Below are 14,818 nucleotides of genomic sequence, written 5' to 3' on the forward strand. Positions count from 1 at the left end.
GGAATAGGTTATATCATGATTTCAGCAGATTTAATTTCGGCTTAAGAGGGAAGGTCAGCAGAGGAAAGGAGCTCACCATGTGTCACCTTGTATGACCTCATCGTTCTTATTAGTTCTTATATCAAAATGTAGACTTTGTAACTATGTTTCTGTGACTGTCAGAAGGACTGTAGTCATATTAATTCAAGCACAACAAACTTTTCCCAGAATATCCAGGTAATTAATGGGGGACAGAACGAGGATTAGAGGGAGGCAGAGGCAGGGAGGGACGCTGAAACGTAAAGGTAATTGCCACAGTACTTTTCTTAAGTGTTAGAAAATCTTTATATCCCAGTATGAAAACCAGAAGATTTTACTAGAAAATGATGATAATATATTTTTCTGTTGCTTTCTTTTTTTTTTTTTTTTTTTGGTGGTACGCGGGCCTCTCACTGTTGTGGCCTCTCCCGTTGTGGAGCACAGGCTCCGGACGTGCAGGCTCAGCTGCCGTGGCTCACGGGCCCAGCCGCTCCGCGGCATGTGGGATCTTCCCAGACCGGGGCACGAACCCGTGTCCTTTGCATCGGCAGGCGGATTCTCAACCACTGTGCCACCAGGGGAGCCCTGTTGCTTTCTTTGTAAAATAATTATTAATTCAAAGAAAAAAAACTATTTTAAAGTTAGGTGGAAAATTACCATGGAAAGGTAAACCTTTGACTGTATAATGGTTTGATTTGAGCATTATTACTGGAGTCAGAAACTTCCAACATAGAGCCAGACCATTTTACTGTGGCTTTAGGCCCACTCTTATTTTTTTCCTATTTCATTTTCCTATTTCTGTAATTATAAAAGCCAAAATTCACCTACATTTCTTATTGTGATTAAGACTTGCATCACAGTAGTACCCTTGACTAAGTAGGAACTTATCAAAATGTCCCCTGAATAATTGAGATGATTTTAGATCCCTTTGTAACTGTAACAGAATATAGAAATATTAAAACATATCTCACTCAATTTCTAAGTAGAGAAATACCTTTGTGCTTAAATGAAAGCAACTCCGTGGCTCTAGCAGACCTCTTAGAGAACAACAGTTATTAGTCATGTCAATGAGCGATATACTGTATTAGAGTGTACCTTTGAGGAATGAGTCTTATATTACTGTAGGCATACTTGTGATGGTTCAGAGACTGCATTCTCAGACCACATCCTCTAGTAATAGAGTTTGTGGTGAGTGAAATTCAAATATTCTTAACCACTGGTATTTAAAGTCTTGAATTGATGGGCTCATAGCTACTCTATTAAAATTGAAGAAGTATCATCTTAGTGTCAACACAGTATCTTTAATTTTACAATTAAGCTTTTCTGTTGTTTATTGAAATGACATCTAATGTGTACATAAACTATCATAAATATTAATTCAGCTGCAATATGAAAAATCATTTTTAAGCATCGTGTGCATTGACCTTTAAAATGCTTTATATATAATGTGATTAGACCAATAGAATAAGCAGCCATATTGTGGCATACTTTGGTATATTTCCATAGATATTTGTATTCTCAAGAATGTTTTGTGTTATACCTTGTTTTAGTGATCGTGGTGGAGAAGACCCAAACCAGAAAGTAATCCATGGGGTTATTAACTCCTTTGTTCATGTTGAACAGTATAAGAAAAAATTCCCCTTAAAGGTAAAAAGCCTCCCTTAAAAACATAAATAATTAGACCTTTAATTTCTTAAGTTGCCTGTTCTAATTTTTAAAATATGATTTAATTGATTTATTTAGTTTTATCAGGAAATCTTTGAGTCTCCCTTCCTGACTGAAACAGGAGAGTATTACAAACAAGAAGCTTCAAATTTATTACAAGAATCAAACTGCTCACAGTATATGGAAAAGGTAAGAAAACATTATGTTAACTACCTCATCTATTATATATCAGGCATGGTTTTACTTAATATTAGTTATCTTAGTTAATATATTTTTTTGGTGGAAAAAGTTCTGTTTTTTTGATCATTACGCTGAGTTATAGTTAATGTACAACACCTAGTGATAAATTGTTGTTCCTGCTATGGCATTTTCCATAGAAAAGGTGCTATTCCAGTTTTCATTGTGGTTGATGCTTTCTGATAAATCCTGATTGCTGGATTTGCTTGTCTTTAAAATTAATATATATTCATATTCTTGGCAAAATAAATGATATTTTGTGCTTAGTAGATAAGGGAATAGGATAAGTACAAAAGCTAGGGCTTGGGGTTTTTATCTTCCTTTAACATGGAAGGAAAAAAATAGTAAAAATATAATAATTCTAGATACTTGGTCTGTTAAGTTTGTGGAAGGTAAGAAAAAGCTCCACAAGAAATTTTAATTGTTAAACCAACACATTGATAACCATATTTATAATTCCATGTATATTTTCTCAGTAAAAGAACAGTGAGATTATAAATTCAGTCATCAGATAAGATATGTTAGAAATTTTAACTAGATTTTTTTCATCAGCAGTGTTGGATTTCAAGCATTTTATTATCAGATGATTTTTGTTTGTTTACCTTTAAGAAAGGTAAAATGGGGACTTCCCTGGTGGCGCAGTGGTTAAGACTCCACACTCCCAATGTAGGGGGCCTGAGTTCGATCCCTGGTCGGAGAACTAGATCCCACATGCATGCTGCAACTAAGAGTTCACATGCTGCAACTAAGGAGCCCGCCTGCCGTGACTATGACCCAGCGCAACCAAATAAATAAATAAATAAATAAATAAAAATTTTTTTTTTTTTTTTAAAAAGAAAGGTAAAATGTTTCAAGTGGAATAGCTCTAGTGAGACTTCCATAGGCCATAGGTCAGGAAATATCAGTACTTACTGATATGATACAATGGTGCATATTCCACAAAGCCCAGGTCCAGAAGTCTGAGTTGTTTAATTCTTTCATGCTTTGTCACTCTTTAGCTCTGGGACCTTGAGGAAGTTATCTAGGACATTTTCCTCCGTTAAGTGCAGGCTACACTAAGTGGGTCTTAGCACTTAGCCCTTTTTACATCTTAGACTCTTGTTAAGGGTTCTAGATCCAATCCTGAGAAGTGCACACAGAATATCAGGGATACATACTCTCATTGTTATATCTGGCTTTCAAAAACAGGCTGTTGGCAAACAACAGAAACAACCCAAATGCCTTTCAGGAGTTGAAAAGACAGGCAAAATATGTATACATACAATGGAATATCATTCAGCCTTAAAAAGGAATAAAGTTCTGACACATGCTACAACATGGATTAACTTTGAGAATGTTATGTTGAGTGAAATAATCCAGACACAAAAGGAAAAACATCATATGGTTCCACTTATATAAAATATCTAGAATAGACCAAGTCATGGAGACAGAAAGTATTATAGATTAGAAGTTATTGGGAGGGGAGGATAGGGACTTATGCTTAGTGGTTACACAGTTTCTGTTTGGTGTAATGAAAAAGTTTTGGAAATAGACAGTTGCACAACATTGTGGATATAATTAGTGCTACTGAATTGTACACTTAAAAATGGTTAAAATGACAAATTTTATGTTACATATATTTTACCACAATTTAAAAAAACTAATAATGTAATATACCAAAAACCACTGAATTGTATACTTTAAATGGGTGAATCATATGATATGTAAACTAGATCTCAAACTATTAAAAGGAAGGCCATTGGAGATTATGTTTGGAAAATAACATTTATAAGAATAGGTCATTTGATTAACAGACAATTCATGTGGCCTTCCTACTTCCCTTTCTGTATCTTTCCTCTAGTTTTGGCTTTTTCTGCCAGCTGCAGGTGGTTTATTTGAAGCCCTGCATTGAGGCAGTCCAAACTTAATCTACTTTTTATTGATATGCACACTGCCCCCCGTTTTCATTATTTTATTTTTTTCCTTTTCTCATCCTCCCTTGCCTCCCTCAGACCCACATTCTAATTTTTTTTTTTTTTTTTAGTTAATCCTTAAGCAGGTTAAAGTCATGTTTGTATACTAAACATGGCTAGGTCTGTTTTTCTTTTGAGGTAGAAATTAGCCAGATTCTCTGGCTATTATCTTTATTATCTGGTTCTTGTTGATGTTAACCAGTGTATTGTTTGTACCTCAGTGCTTTTTTATAGGATAAGCTTTAATAAAGGTCTTGATTGAAATACTTGACTATGACTAAATTTTTTTTACTTTAAAAATATTTAATGGAATCTTTAATGCGATAGTTTACTATCATGTGCATACTGTTTATATTTTGTAAGATGAATCAACATAAAGTAATTAGCTTAATCTACATGATCCAGTTGATGTAAATTACTTTTTAGTCTGATAGTTAAATATTCATAAAGTGACCACCTGTTCTGGTTTTTAATGATCTTTACCTACGTTTCCTATTGCATATAGGTTGTCTATATGTAGGATGATTGGAGTCAAATAAATGAGGGCAAAATGCAGACCATTTAACTTTTCATAAGACCGTGCTGTTCATAAGACAGTACTGAAATGTAGGTGACATCTAGTAGCTTAATAAAATTTTGAAATGACTTATGGAATGTAAATTTAAATTAGTTACATAATTCTTATTTGCAAGCTACTTTGCCATGTAAGTTACTTATGATATTACAGGTGTTTTCTCATAGTAGTTTCTGACTTTAAGAATATATTTCTAAAGGTTCTAGGTAGATTAAAAGATGAAGAAATTCGATGTCGAAAATACTTACATCCAAGTTCATATACTAAAGTAATTCATGAATGTCAGCAACGAATGGTAGCAGACCACTTACAGTTCTTACATGCAGAATGTCATAATATCATCCGACAAGAGAAAAAAAATGGTAAGTGATACCAAACATCAATGTGAATGGAAATTAAATTATAAACCCACTTTTTACATCATCTTCCAGCTACCTTAGACTTCAAACATATTTAAGTAATAGTCTCTAAAATATTTGATATGCCTTTTTACAGATATTAATAACCTATTTTAAAAGATTGTTTTGGAAAAGTATATTTTCAAACTGTATTCTAAAGTCAAAAGAAAAACTGGGAAAATGTGTTTGCACATTTTAAAAAATCATAGGGACTAATTTCCTGAATACATTAAGAGTTTCTAGTAAATAAGAGGAAAGACAAAGAACATGAAAAGGAAATATAAATAGATTTTAAATATATGAAGATGCTCAGTCTCACTCAAAATAGGGGAAATACAAAATGAAAATACAATGAAATGTTAACAATAAGCAGTGAATAAAATGGAATTTTTTAGAAAAAAGCAATAAAGATTTTTAAATAGCAAGGAATAAATGTAACAAGATATGTGTCAGACCTACACAGAAATCTAAACATTCCTGAAAGCAACATTGATTTATAGATCCAGGGCAATCTTCTCAAAACCCAAGTTTTTTTTTTAAACTCTGAAAGTTATACTTACTCTTCAAGACAATTTTGAAGAGCATAATACGAAAACTTTGCGGGATAGCATGACTTGTAAAAACCAAAGTAATTAGGAATATGAGGCGTTGGTGCAAGGATAGGCAAAGAGACCAATGGAATGAAATAAAAAGCCAAGAAATAACCCATGCATATGTAGATACTTCATTTAAGACTAAGGCAGCCCTGCAGAGCACTGGGTGAAGGATAGTGTTTTGAACACACAGCACCAGGTCCGTTGGATATCCATGTGGGAAAAAAGCGAAATTTGATCTCTACCTCAAACACCATATACAAAATCAATCAATTCATTTTGGGCTTTTGATCTCAATGTAAAGCAGTAACACTTCCAGAAGATAATATAGGAGAATAACGTCATGACCTTGGAGGTAGAGAAAAATACTTTAAATAAGACACTGAAAGCACTAACCACAAGGAAAGATTGATCAAGTTGACTACTTTATCATTAAAAACTTTGGATCATTAAAAAACCATGAAGACCATTGGATCATCAAGATAGCATCACAATGACAGTCATAGGACAAAGGAGCCAAGAATACACAATGGGGAAAGGACAATCTCTTTAATAAACGTTTTTGAAAAAACTGGACAGCCACATGCAAAAGAATGAAACTGGACCACTCTTACATCATACATAAAAATTAACTCAAAATGAATTAAACACTTGAACCTAAGACCTGAAGCCATAAAACTCCTAGAAAAATCAAAGGCAATAAGCTCCTTGACATCCATCTTGGTGATGATTTTTTGAATCTGACACCAAAAGCAAAGGCAACAAAAGCAAAAATAAACAAGTGGGACTCCATCAAACTAAAAAGCTTCTGCACAGCAAAAGAAACCATCAGCAAAATGAAAAGGTGACCTACTGAATGGGAGAAAATATTTGCAAATCATTTATCTGATAAGGGGTTAATATCCAAAATATATAAAAGACTCATACAACTCAATAGCCAAAAGACTGATTAAAAAATGAGAAGATCTGAACAGACCTTTTTCTAAAGAAGACTTACAGATGGCCAGCAGGTACATGAAAAGGTGCTCAGCATTATTAATCATCAGGGAAATGCAACTCCAAACCCCAGTGAGATATCACCTCACACCTGTTAGCATGGCTGTTATCAAAAAGGCTAGAAATGACAAATGTTGGCAAGGATGTGAAGAAAAGGGAACCATCGTGTACAGTTGGGATAAAAACAAAACTATCATGTGATCCAGCAATTCTACTTCCAGGCATTCATCCAAAGAAAACAAAAACACTAACCCCCGAAAATATATGAACCCTGTTCATATATGTTCATTGCAGCATTATTTACAATAACCAAGATAAGGAAACAACCAAAGTGTCCATTGATAGGTGAATGGATGAAAATAAGCACACACACACACACACACACACACAGAGAAATATCAGTCAGCCATTAAAAAAAAAAAAAAAGAAATCTGCTGTTTTGCAACAACATGGATCAACCTCAAGGGCATCGTGCTAAGTGAAATAAGTCAGACAGAGAAAGACAGATATCGTGTGATCTCACTTATACATGGAATCTCAAAAACAAAACACACGAACTCATGGATACGGAGAAGAGCTTGGTGGTTGCCAGTCAGGGGGGATGGGTGAAGGGAGTCAAAAGGTTTAATAACTTCCAGTTATTAAAAAAAAAATAAGTCATGGGGATGTAATCATGTATAGCTTGATGACTATAGGTAATAATACCATGTTGCATATTTGAAAGTCGCTGAGAGTAGATTTTTAAAGTTCTTGCAGGTATCGTATAATAACGCTTATATGTGTAATCTAGAAAAATGGTATAGATGATTTTATTTACAAAGCAGAAATAGAGACATAGAGGTACGGATACCAAGGGAGAAAGGGGTGTGGTGGGAGGAATTGGGAGACTGGGATTGACACATATACATTATCGGTACTGTGTATAGAATAGACGGCTAATGGGAACACACTGCATAGCACAGGGAACTCTACCTAATGCACTGTGGTGACCTAAATGGGAGGGAAGTCCAAAAGGGAGGGGATATCTGTATGTGTATGGCTGATGCATTTTCTTGTGCAGCGGAGGCTAACACAACATTGTAAAGCAACCACACTCCAATAAAAATTAATTTAAAAATAAAATAAAAAGTTCTCATCACAAGAAAAAAGTTGAAAATATGTATATGGTGACAGATGTTAACTCGACTGATTGTGGTGATCAGTCTGCAGTATATACCAATATCATTATGTTATAAACCTGAAACTAATATATGCCAATTATACCTCAAAAAAAAAAACAGTCATAGGGTTATATATTTGCAATCCCTGAAAAAGGTTTACGTCCAAAATATAAAATAGTCAAGAAGTTTGAACAGGCACTGCAGAATAGAGGATATCCAAATGGCCAATGAACATACAAAAAGGCTCTCAATCTCACTAAAACAGAGGAATGCAAATTGAAACCAAACTAAGGCATCAGTACTTAATCACATTTTGATATAAAATGAAAAAGACGGAAAATACTAAGTGTGTGGAAGTGTATAGAGTAACAGGAACTTGTTGTACGTTGGAGTATAACGAGTATAAATCAACGCAACCGTCTTGAGACACTGCCAGTGAGTGACTGCTAGTGCTGAACAAACACATGTCTTACGGTCCAGCTGTTGCTCTCGTAGGTGTTCAACCCCCCCACCCACAATGCATGCACACATGCACAAGAAGACATGCACAGGCATGCTCACAGCAGCATTGTTTGTAACAGCTCCAAACTGGAAACAGCTCAAATGTCCCGTAACAGCAGAATGAATTAAAGTATCGCATATTCACACAATGAAATATTATAGGAGAGTGAAAAGGAACACATTATAGCTGCATACAACACAGGTGAACCTTATGAACATGTTGAACCAAAGAAACCAAACATGAAAGAATTGTATGATTTCACTTGTATAAATGGTTCAAAACTGGCAAACCGAACCTGTGGTTTGGTTTAGTTTAGTAAGTAACTAATCTGTCACGACAGTGATTACCGTTGCAGAAGAACAGGAGGGGTAGTGACTGGGAAGAGGTATGAAGGGGACTTCTGAGTGGAGGTCATGTCTGTTTCTTACTGTGGGTGGTGATAACTTTGGAGGGGGATTCGCTCGTGATAATTCATTGAGATATACACTTACGGTTTGTACATGTTTCTGTCTGTGTGTTATACTTCAGTAAAAAGTTTAAAATAAAAACCACTACACTGAGATATCATTTTCCACCTCTCAGTGCAAAGATCAAGGCATTTGTTGGCAAGGCAGCTCCTGGCCACTGGGAGCTCTGTCTAGAAGGTCCTTCTACAAGACTAAGCTTTGCATGGCAGTCCCACTTCTAGGGACTTACACTGCAGATATTCTTGCCCATATGCCAGATTATTAATTGTAACATTGTAATATCAAGAGGTTGAAACAACCAAATTCCTATTAATTGTTAAGTAATTGTTGTAATGTAGCCATAAAATGGAGTGCTAAGCAGTTGTAAAATATGAGGAAATGCTTTGTGTACTGATGTAAAAAGATCTCTAAGTTAAAATGTTCATAGTACATGAAATACGCTACACTATTTGTATGAAAGGGGGCAGAGGGAAGAATGCTGTATTTGCTGACTGGGTAGGAAGCAGCTTTGGGAAGATCCTCAACAACCACAACACTGCTTTCCCAGGGGGAGGATGGGGTGATTGGGAGAAAGGTGTGGGGTCTGGCTCTGCATACTCTTCTGTCATTCTGCATGTGGAACCATATATTACCTATTATACTAAAAACACTTTTAAACTATTTGGAAATTTAATAATAAATTTCTTTTTCCCCCCAGACATGGCAAATATGTATGTCTTACTGCGTGCTGTGTCCACTGGTTTACCTCATATGATTCAGGAGCTGCAAAATCATATCCATGATGAGGGCCTTAGAGCAACCAGTAATCTTACTCAGGAAAATGTGAGTTACATAAGGAACTGGACAATTTTTCTCTTAATCAGATTATCATGGAGTTTTTCTTTTGACTTTACTGTTTAAAAGCATGAAAGAAAAGTCCTATCATGACAATAAATGAAACGTCTTTATTAAAATGTTCAAACCTAGAAGTTGTTGGGCACTTTTGGGAATTATCAATTATTAGAAAATCAGTGAGTAAGATAAACTTCTTCCTACACACTGTTGAGTTCATTTAGCAATTGTTAATTAATTTCTCACAGAAAAGTATGTTTGCTGTTTCTTTTTTAAAAAAATTAATAATTAATTTTTGGCTGCATTGGGTCTTCGTTGCTGCGCACTGGCTTTCTCTAGTTGCGATGAGCGGGCTTCTCATTGCGGTGGCTTCTCTTGTTGCAGAACACGGGCTCTAGGTGTGCGGGCTTCAGTAGTTGCAGCACATGGGCTCAGTAGTTGTGGCTCGCGGGCTCTAGCGCGCAGGCTCAGTGGTTGTGGCTCACGGGCTTAGATGCTCCGCGGCATGTGGGATCTTTCTGGACCAGGGCTCAAACCCATGTCCCCTGCATTAGCAGGCAGATTCTTAACCACTGCGCCGCCATGGAAGTCCCTTGCTGTTTCTAAATAGTCTTGTTTCTGTGTAACTGGCATTAATGTTTAGTTAGTTGTAGTGGTAATGGTATTAATCAGTGATAATATAGACAACTTACAATTTGATTTCCTTTTACATGCCCTGGATTTGATAGCCTGTGAACCAAATTTGGATTAAAACTATCTTCCCTAAATATATGCTTACTACCCAAAATACCCAGCAGTGACCTTCATATCCCTAATCCCCATCTTTCTCAAGAGTTCCCTGCCATTTAAATGACTGTTTACAATAAGGTGTCTCCTATCAAAGTGTGCTCCTATTGTCAAATTTTGTTGGACCACCTTCTTTGTTTTTACTAGTGATGGTTGACAAATAAGATAGACATGACATCACATGTCACTTCTCTTTCCTATGTACAGCTGTTTGCTCCTCCTGTAATGCAGTGATCTGTGTATAGACCTCATTGTTCAGGAGCATTTATTAAATGCTGATCTCCTTAGTTGTAGATTTATTTGTCTTTGGCAGATAATTCTTAGATGTTATGTCCTGCCACAGTAATGCATAAACGTTCCCATTTTTTGTAAAACTATTAATTTATATTGCTTAGATCTAATAGCCTGTATTATTTATTAGGTTTCTTAGTTTATATTAGTTTTACAGATTCAGGGTGTGGAATGACATTGGGCATAGAGGCATAGAGTTTGGTGTCAAGGCCTGGGAGATGCAAATACAAGAGAATGCATCTGTAGGAGACTCAGATAATTTTAGCTGACTTAGAACTCTTAGGTCTAACTTCACAGTTATCTCCATTAAGAATGAAAACTCACTTTTGCACTACTAGGTATTTCTTCTCTCTGAGATGTGGGGAACTGTACTGCCCAACTCTAGGGGTCTCAATTTTCACAGATAATGGCTTTTTAACTTCTCCTCTCTCTCTCAGCCATCAGTGGCTTTGAAGGCTGTTTTTATTTACATAATCCTCTATGAAAGTGATAGGCCTGGTAGTTTTGAGATTGTATCTTGTTACACTTAAGATACAGAATTCCAGCACCAGAGAGAAGTGTTTTTTCCATGGGTTCTTCTGGCAGAGGAACTGCACTCCTGCATTTCCAGTGTTGAATGACAGCTAATTTCAACATCAAAGTTTTAGATTTTTAAGACCGTCTTAGCTAAAAACATTTTTTGAGGGTGTGTGTCGTGTGTAACGTTATTTGCTTAGGGAAAACTTTACTCTTAAACGACTCTTCACTAAGCCAAATTATACTCTTGAGCTTCTTAAAATGTGGTTTTGTACTTTGTATTTCATATTTTTAGATGCCAACACTATTTGTGGAGTCAGTTCTGGAAGTACATGGTAAATTTGTTCAGCTTATCAACACTGTTTTGAATGGTGATCAGCACTTTATGAGTGCGCTGGATAAGGTAACTTTTTAATACATATATCCTTATCTATATATAATTTTCTTCATTTAATCATTATTCTTTAAGGTAGTTTCAGAATTAGGGCTTCTAATTGTGAGATTTCTGATCTGGAGATGGAGATTCACCTTAACCAACCAATTTCATAGTGAAAATCAAAATAGAAGTGTGTAACATAACTTTTAAGTGAGTAATTGAATGATTGAATTGAATGCTTGAATTATATGGGAATTGAATTTCCCATGATTATGCTATAAAAGGAGACTTGTTAATACACTAGTATGTTCTGAAAAATACATGTATAATTTTAATATTCTTTAGTGCTCATTTTTCCTTTGAATATAGTACTTAGGCTATAATGAATAATATTTGAAAGAAAAGTAAATATTATATTTTACAAATTTTTGAATTTAAATTTGCCTACATGGTTGTTGTAAGATTTTTAAAAATATAGCCTTATTTTATGTGTGTTCAAATATCAGTAATGAGTTATGAACAGTATCTTTCAGTAGGAACAGGATTATATATAATTATATAATTACCACGAGGGACACAGCGAGAGGAGTTTACCCTGTGTTAGATATGACAACAGTATTAACAAACTACCCCCAAAATGCCATGTTTTATGTAGGGTAGTAATTTTTGGACGTACAGATTATAGCATATATTGAGCCAGCTGTGTTTTTACCCTATTAGTGGTGGCTAATTCCTGGTCTGTCTTCTATATAGGCCCTTACATCAGTTGTAAATTACAGAGAACCCAAGTCTGTTTGCAAAGCACCTGAATTGGTAAGTTTGATGGTTGCATAAATGTAAACATATGAAAAGTCAGCATTAGAAAATGCAAACTGAGGTGAATGTCAAATTTTGTTTTTGTAGCATTTTTTTTTTAAGTAGTTGAAAATGTATCAACACTGTATATCATTTGGCTTTTATTTAAGGAATGCAATAGGTCATCTCTGTAGCCTTTTCTTAAGAAATAATTGAAGGAGAAAATATTCCATTTTACAAAGTTTGGCTTTGAAAGTATGACTGCTTTAAAATAATTTGCATTACTTTTCATGGAGATTTTATTTTATCTGAGATCTAAAGGGAATTTGGTGAAAAATGTTTGATAACCTTTAAAGGAAACTTACTTACAAGGTTGTTGTGAGATTTTTTTAAAGTGCTTATGTAATGTCAGAAATAACAGAACTGCTCAAAACTCACCTAGGTGTTCCATCAAGACTTAATTACTTATATCATTGCTGTATTGATCATTCAGCATTGATTAGATTTTTTACTGTTTATAGTTTTTAAAAAATTTCCCTGATGACATATATTTCAAGTTCTTTAGTGCATGTCCATGATTTTTAAAACATAAGCTTGAGGATGGGAAAGACTGTGATCTTATTTTGTGTTGTTGCCACTGTGCCTCCTTTGAGAAGGGCCCTCTGTAAGCGTTACTGTCAATTTCTATTTGAGCTTGCTAAGTACTGTGACAACTTGCTGAAGAAATCAGCCAAGGGGATGACAGAGAATGAAGTAGAGGACAAGCTCACAAGCTTTATTACTGTCTTCAAATATATCGACGATAAGGATGTTTTTCAAAAGGTAAGTTGTGAATCGAGAGGTTTTATGTGTCAGCTTTGATTTATTTTTGAACTTTAAATCATCAGAAAGGAAGTAATCTTTTAAAATATTTTTTAATGTAGTTCTACGCAAGAATGCTGGCAAAACGTTTAATTCATGGGTTATCCATGTCTATGGATTCTGAAGAAGCCATGATCAATAAATTAAAGGTACTGTAGTCCTTTGATATGATAATGTCCTAGAAATTATTCCACTAGCACACAAAGATGTTCACTGTAGCAATATGAGTAATGACAGGAAATAATTCATCAACAGCTGACTGGTTAAATGTAAAGTGGTGTAGTCTCATGGTGGGATATGCAAACGCTGTATTAAAGGACAGAGTCTCTCTATATGTTGATATAGAATCATCCACAAGATAAAGTGTTAACTTTACAAAAGACTTGTATTACTTATAAATGAACACACCTAAAATATTCCTTTAAGTACAAGTTTTGTGGAGTGCATTTGAATTTCAGTTCACTTTTATGTCATTTTAGCTTACACACTGATGAGATAAGCAGTTGCTAATTTTTTTTATCCTGAGTTATTCAGTAGTTGATAATTTTCCTGTATGGTATACATTGAATATGTGGTCCTTTTTAAATATACCAAAAATAACTTACCCTTTAATTTTTAGAGGTAATGTTAACAAAGCTTTTTATATCCCAAGATTAGAGATCCAAATTTTCTGATCTGGTGATGACAGAGTTTTGAGTAATTTCGAAGAAATAGATTTCTTCATTACTCAGTTGATGGTGTTAAAAATCTGCCTCAGTGGGCTTCCCTGGTGGCGCAGTGGTTGAGAGTCCGCCTGCCGATGCAGGGGACTCGGGATCGTGTCCCGGTCCGGGAAGATCCCACATGCTGCGGAGCGGCTGGGCCCGTGAGCCATGGCCGCTGAGCCTGCGCGTCCGGAGCCTGTGCTCCGCAACGGGAGAGGCCACAACAGTGAGAGGCCCGCGTACCACACACACACACACACACACACACACACACACACACAATCTGTTTTAAAGGGAAATTTATTGTTTCATAAATATTTGTTTTCATTCACTTATTTAATCTGCATTTTAGAAAAAGGAATTTTTGAAAGGTTTTGAATAGCTGCTTTGGGTCATGAATAATACAGGCCTTTGGTGTAAGTGTACAAGCAGGACCTTTGACCATAGACCTAGCAGTAGCAAAACATTCTTAATAATCAGTATGGTTTATTATTTTTAAGTCATATGTTTTTTAAAACTTTCTTTTACAGCAAGCCTGTGGTTATGAATTTACCAGCAAGCTACATCGGATGTACACAGATATGAGTGTCAGTGCGGATCTCAACAATAAGTTCAACAATTTTATCAAGAATCAAGACACAGTAATAGATTTGGGAATTAGTTTTCAAATATATGTTCTACAGGTATGAATACGTGTTTCATTGTGAGCATTAACTAATTTCAAATACTCTGATACAAAGGATTAATAGATTGATGATGCCTGGTTACCTTTCTTTCAGTCAGAATATTATAACTTCTTAAGTTATATGTTATATTGATCTGGAATGAACCGTGCCTTGATAGTAATGCTGGTGGGTTTTATCAACATTTTGAGGAAGGAGAAAAAGGTGCTTTCATTGCTTAAATCATTTTATAAACATTTACTTTCAAGTGAGATGTTTAACTATTTGACTTTTCTCCTTCTAGGCTGGTGCATGGCCTCTTACTCAGGCTCCTTCATCTACATTTGCGATTCCCCAGGAATTGGAAAAAAGTGTACAGATGGCAAGTTGGCAGAAAATATATTGGAAGACCTAAGGAATTTTAATAATTATCT

General features: G+C 35.2%; 1 protein-coding gene across 5 annotated transcripts in view; it reads left to right on the forward strand.

Annotated features, from left to right (window-relative positions):
• CUL2 (cullin 2) overlaps positions 1-14,818 on the forward strand; it is a 124,945-nt gene that overhangs the window by 91,971 nt on the left and 18,156 nt on the right. For all 5 annotated transcript variants that reach the window (XM_059059596.2, XM_059059595.2, XM_059059592.2 and 2 more), the window contains 10 exons: positions 1,569-1,665; positions 1,762-1,872; positions 4,646-4,808; positions 9,260-9,384; positions 11,282-11,389; positions 12,116-12,175; positions 12,851-12,979; positions 13,081-13,167; positions 14,253-14,405; positions 14,689-14,766. In XM_059059596.2, the coding sequence (XP_058915579.1) occupies positions 1,569-1,665; positions 1,762-1,872; positions 4,646-4,808; positions 9,260-9,384; positions 11,282-11,389; positions 12,116-12,175; positions 12,851-12,979; positions 13,081-13,167; positions 14,253-14,405; positions 14,689-14,766 (1,111 nt within the window). The remainder of the gene's footprint in view (positions 1-1,568; positions 1,666-1,761; positions 1,873-4,645; positions 4,809-9,259; positions 9,385-11,281; positions 11,390-12,115; positions 12,176-12,850; positions 12,980-13,080; positions 13,168-14,252; positions 14,406-14,688; positions 14,767-14,818) is intronic.

Source organism: Kogia breviceps, chromosome 3, assembly GCF_026419965.1.
Source record: "Kogia breviceps isolate mKogBre1 chromosome 3, mKogBre1 haplotype 1, whole genome shotgun sequence".
In the NCBI taxonomy this organism is placed as follows: domain Eukaryota; kingdom Metazoa; phylum Chordata; class Mammalia; order Artiodactyla; family Physeteridae; genus Kogia; species Kogia breviceps.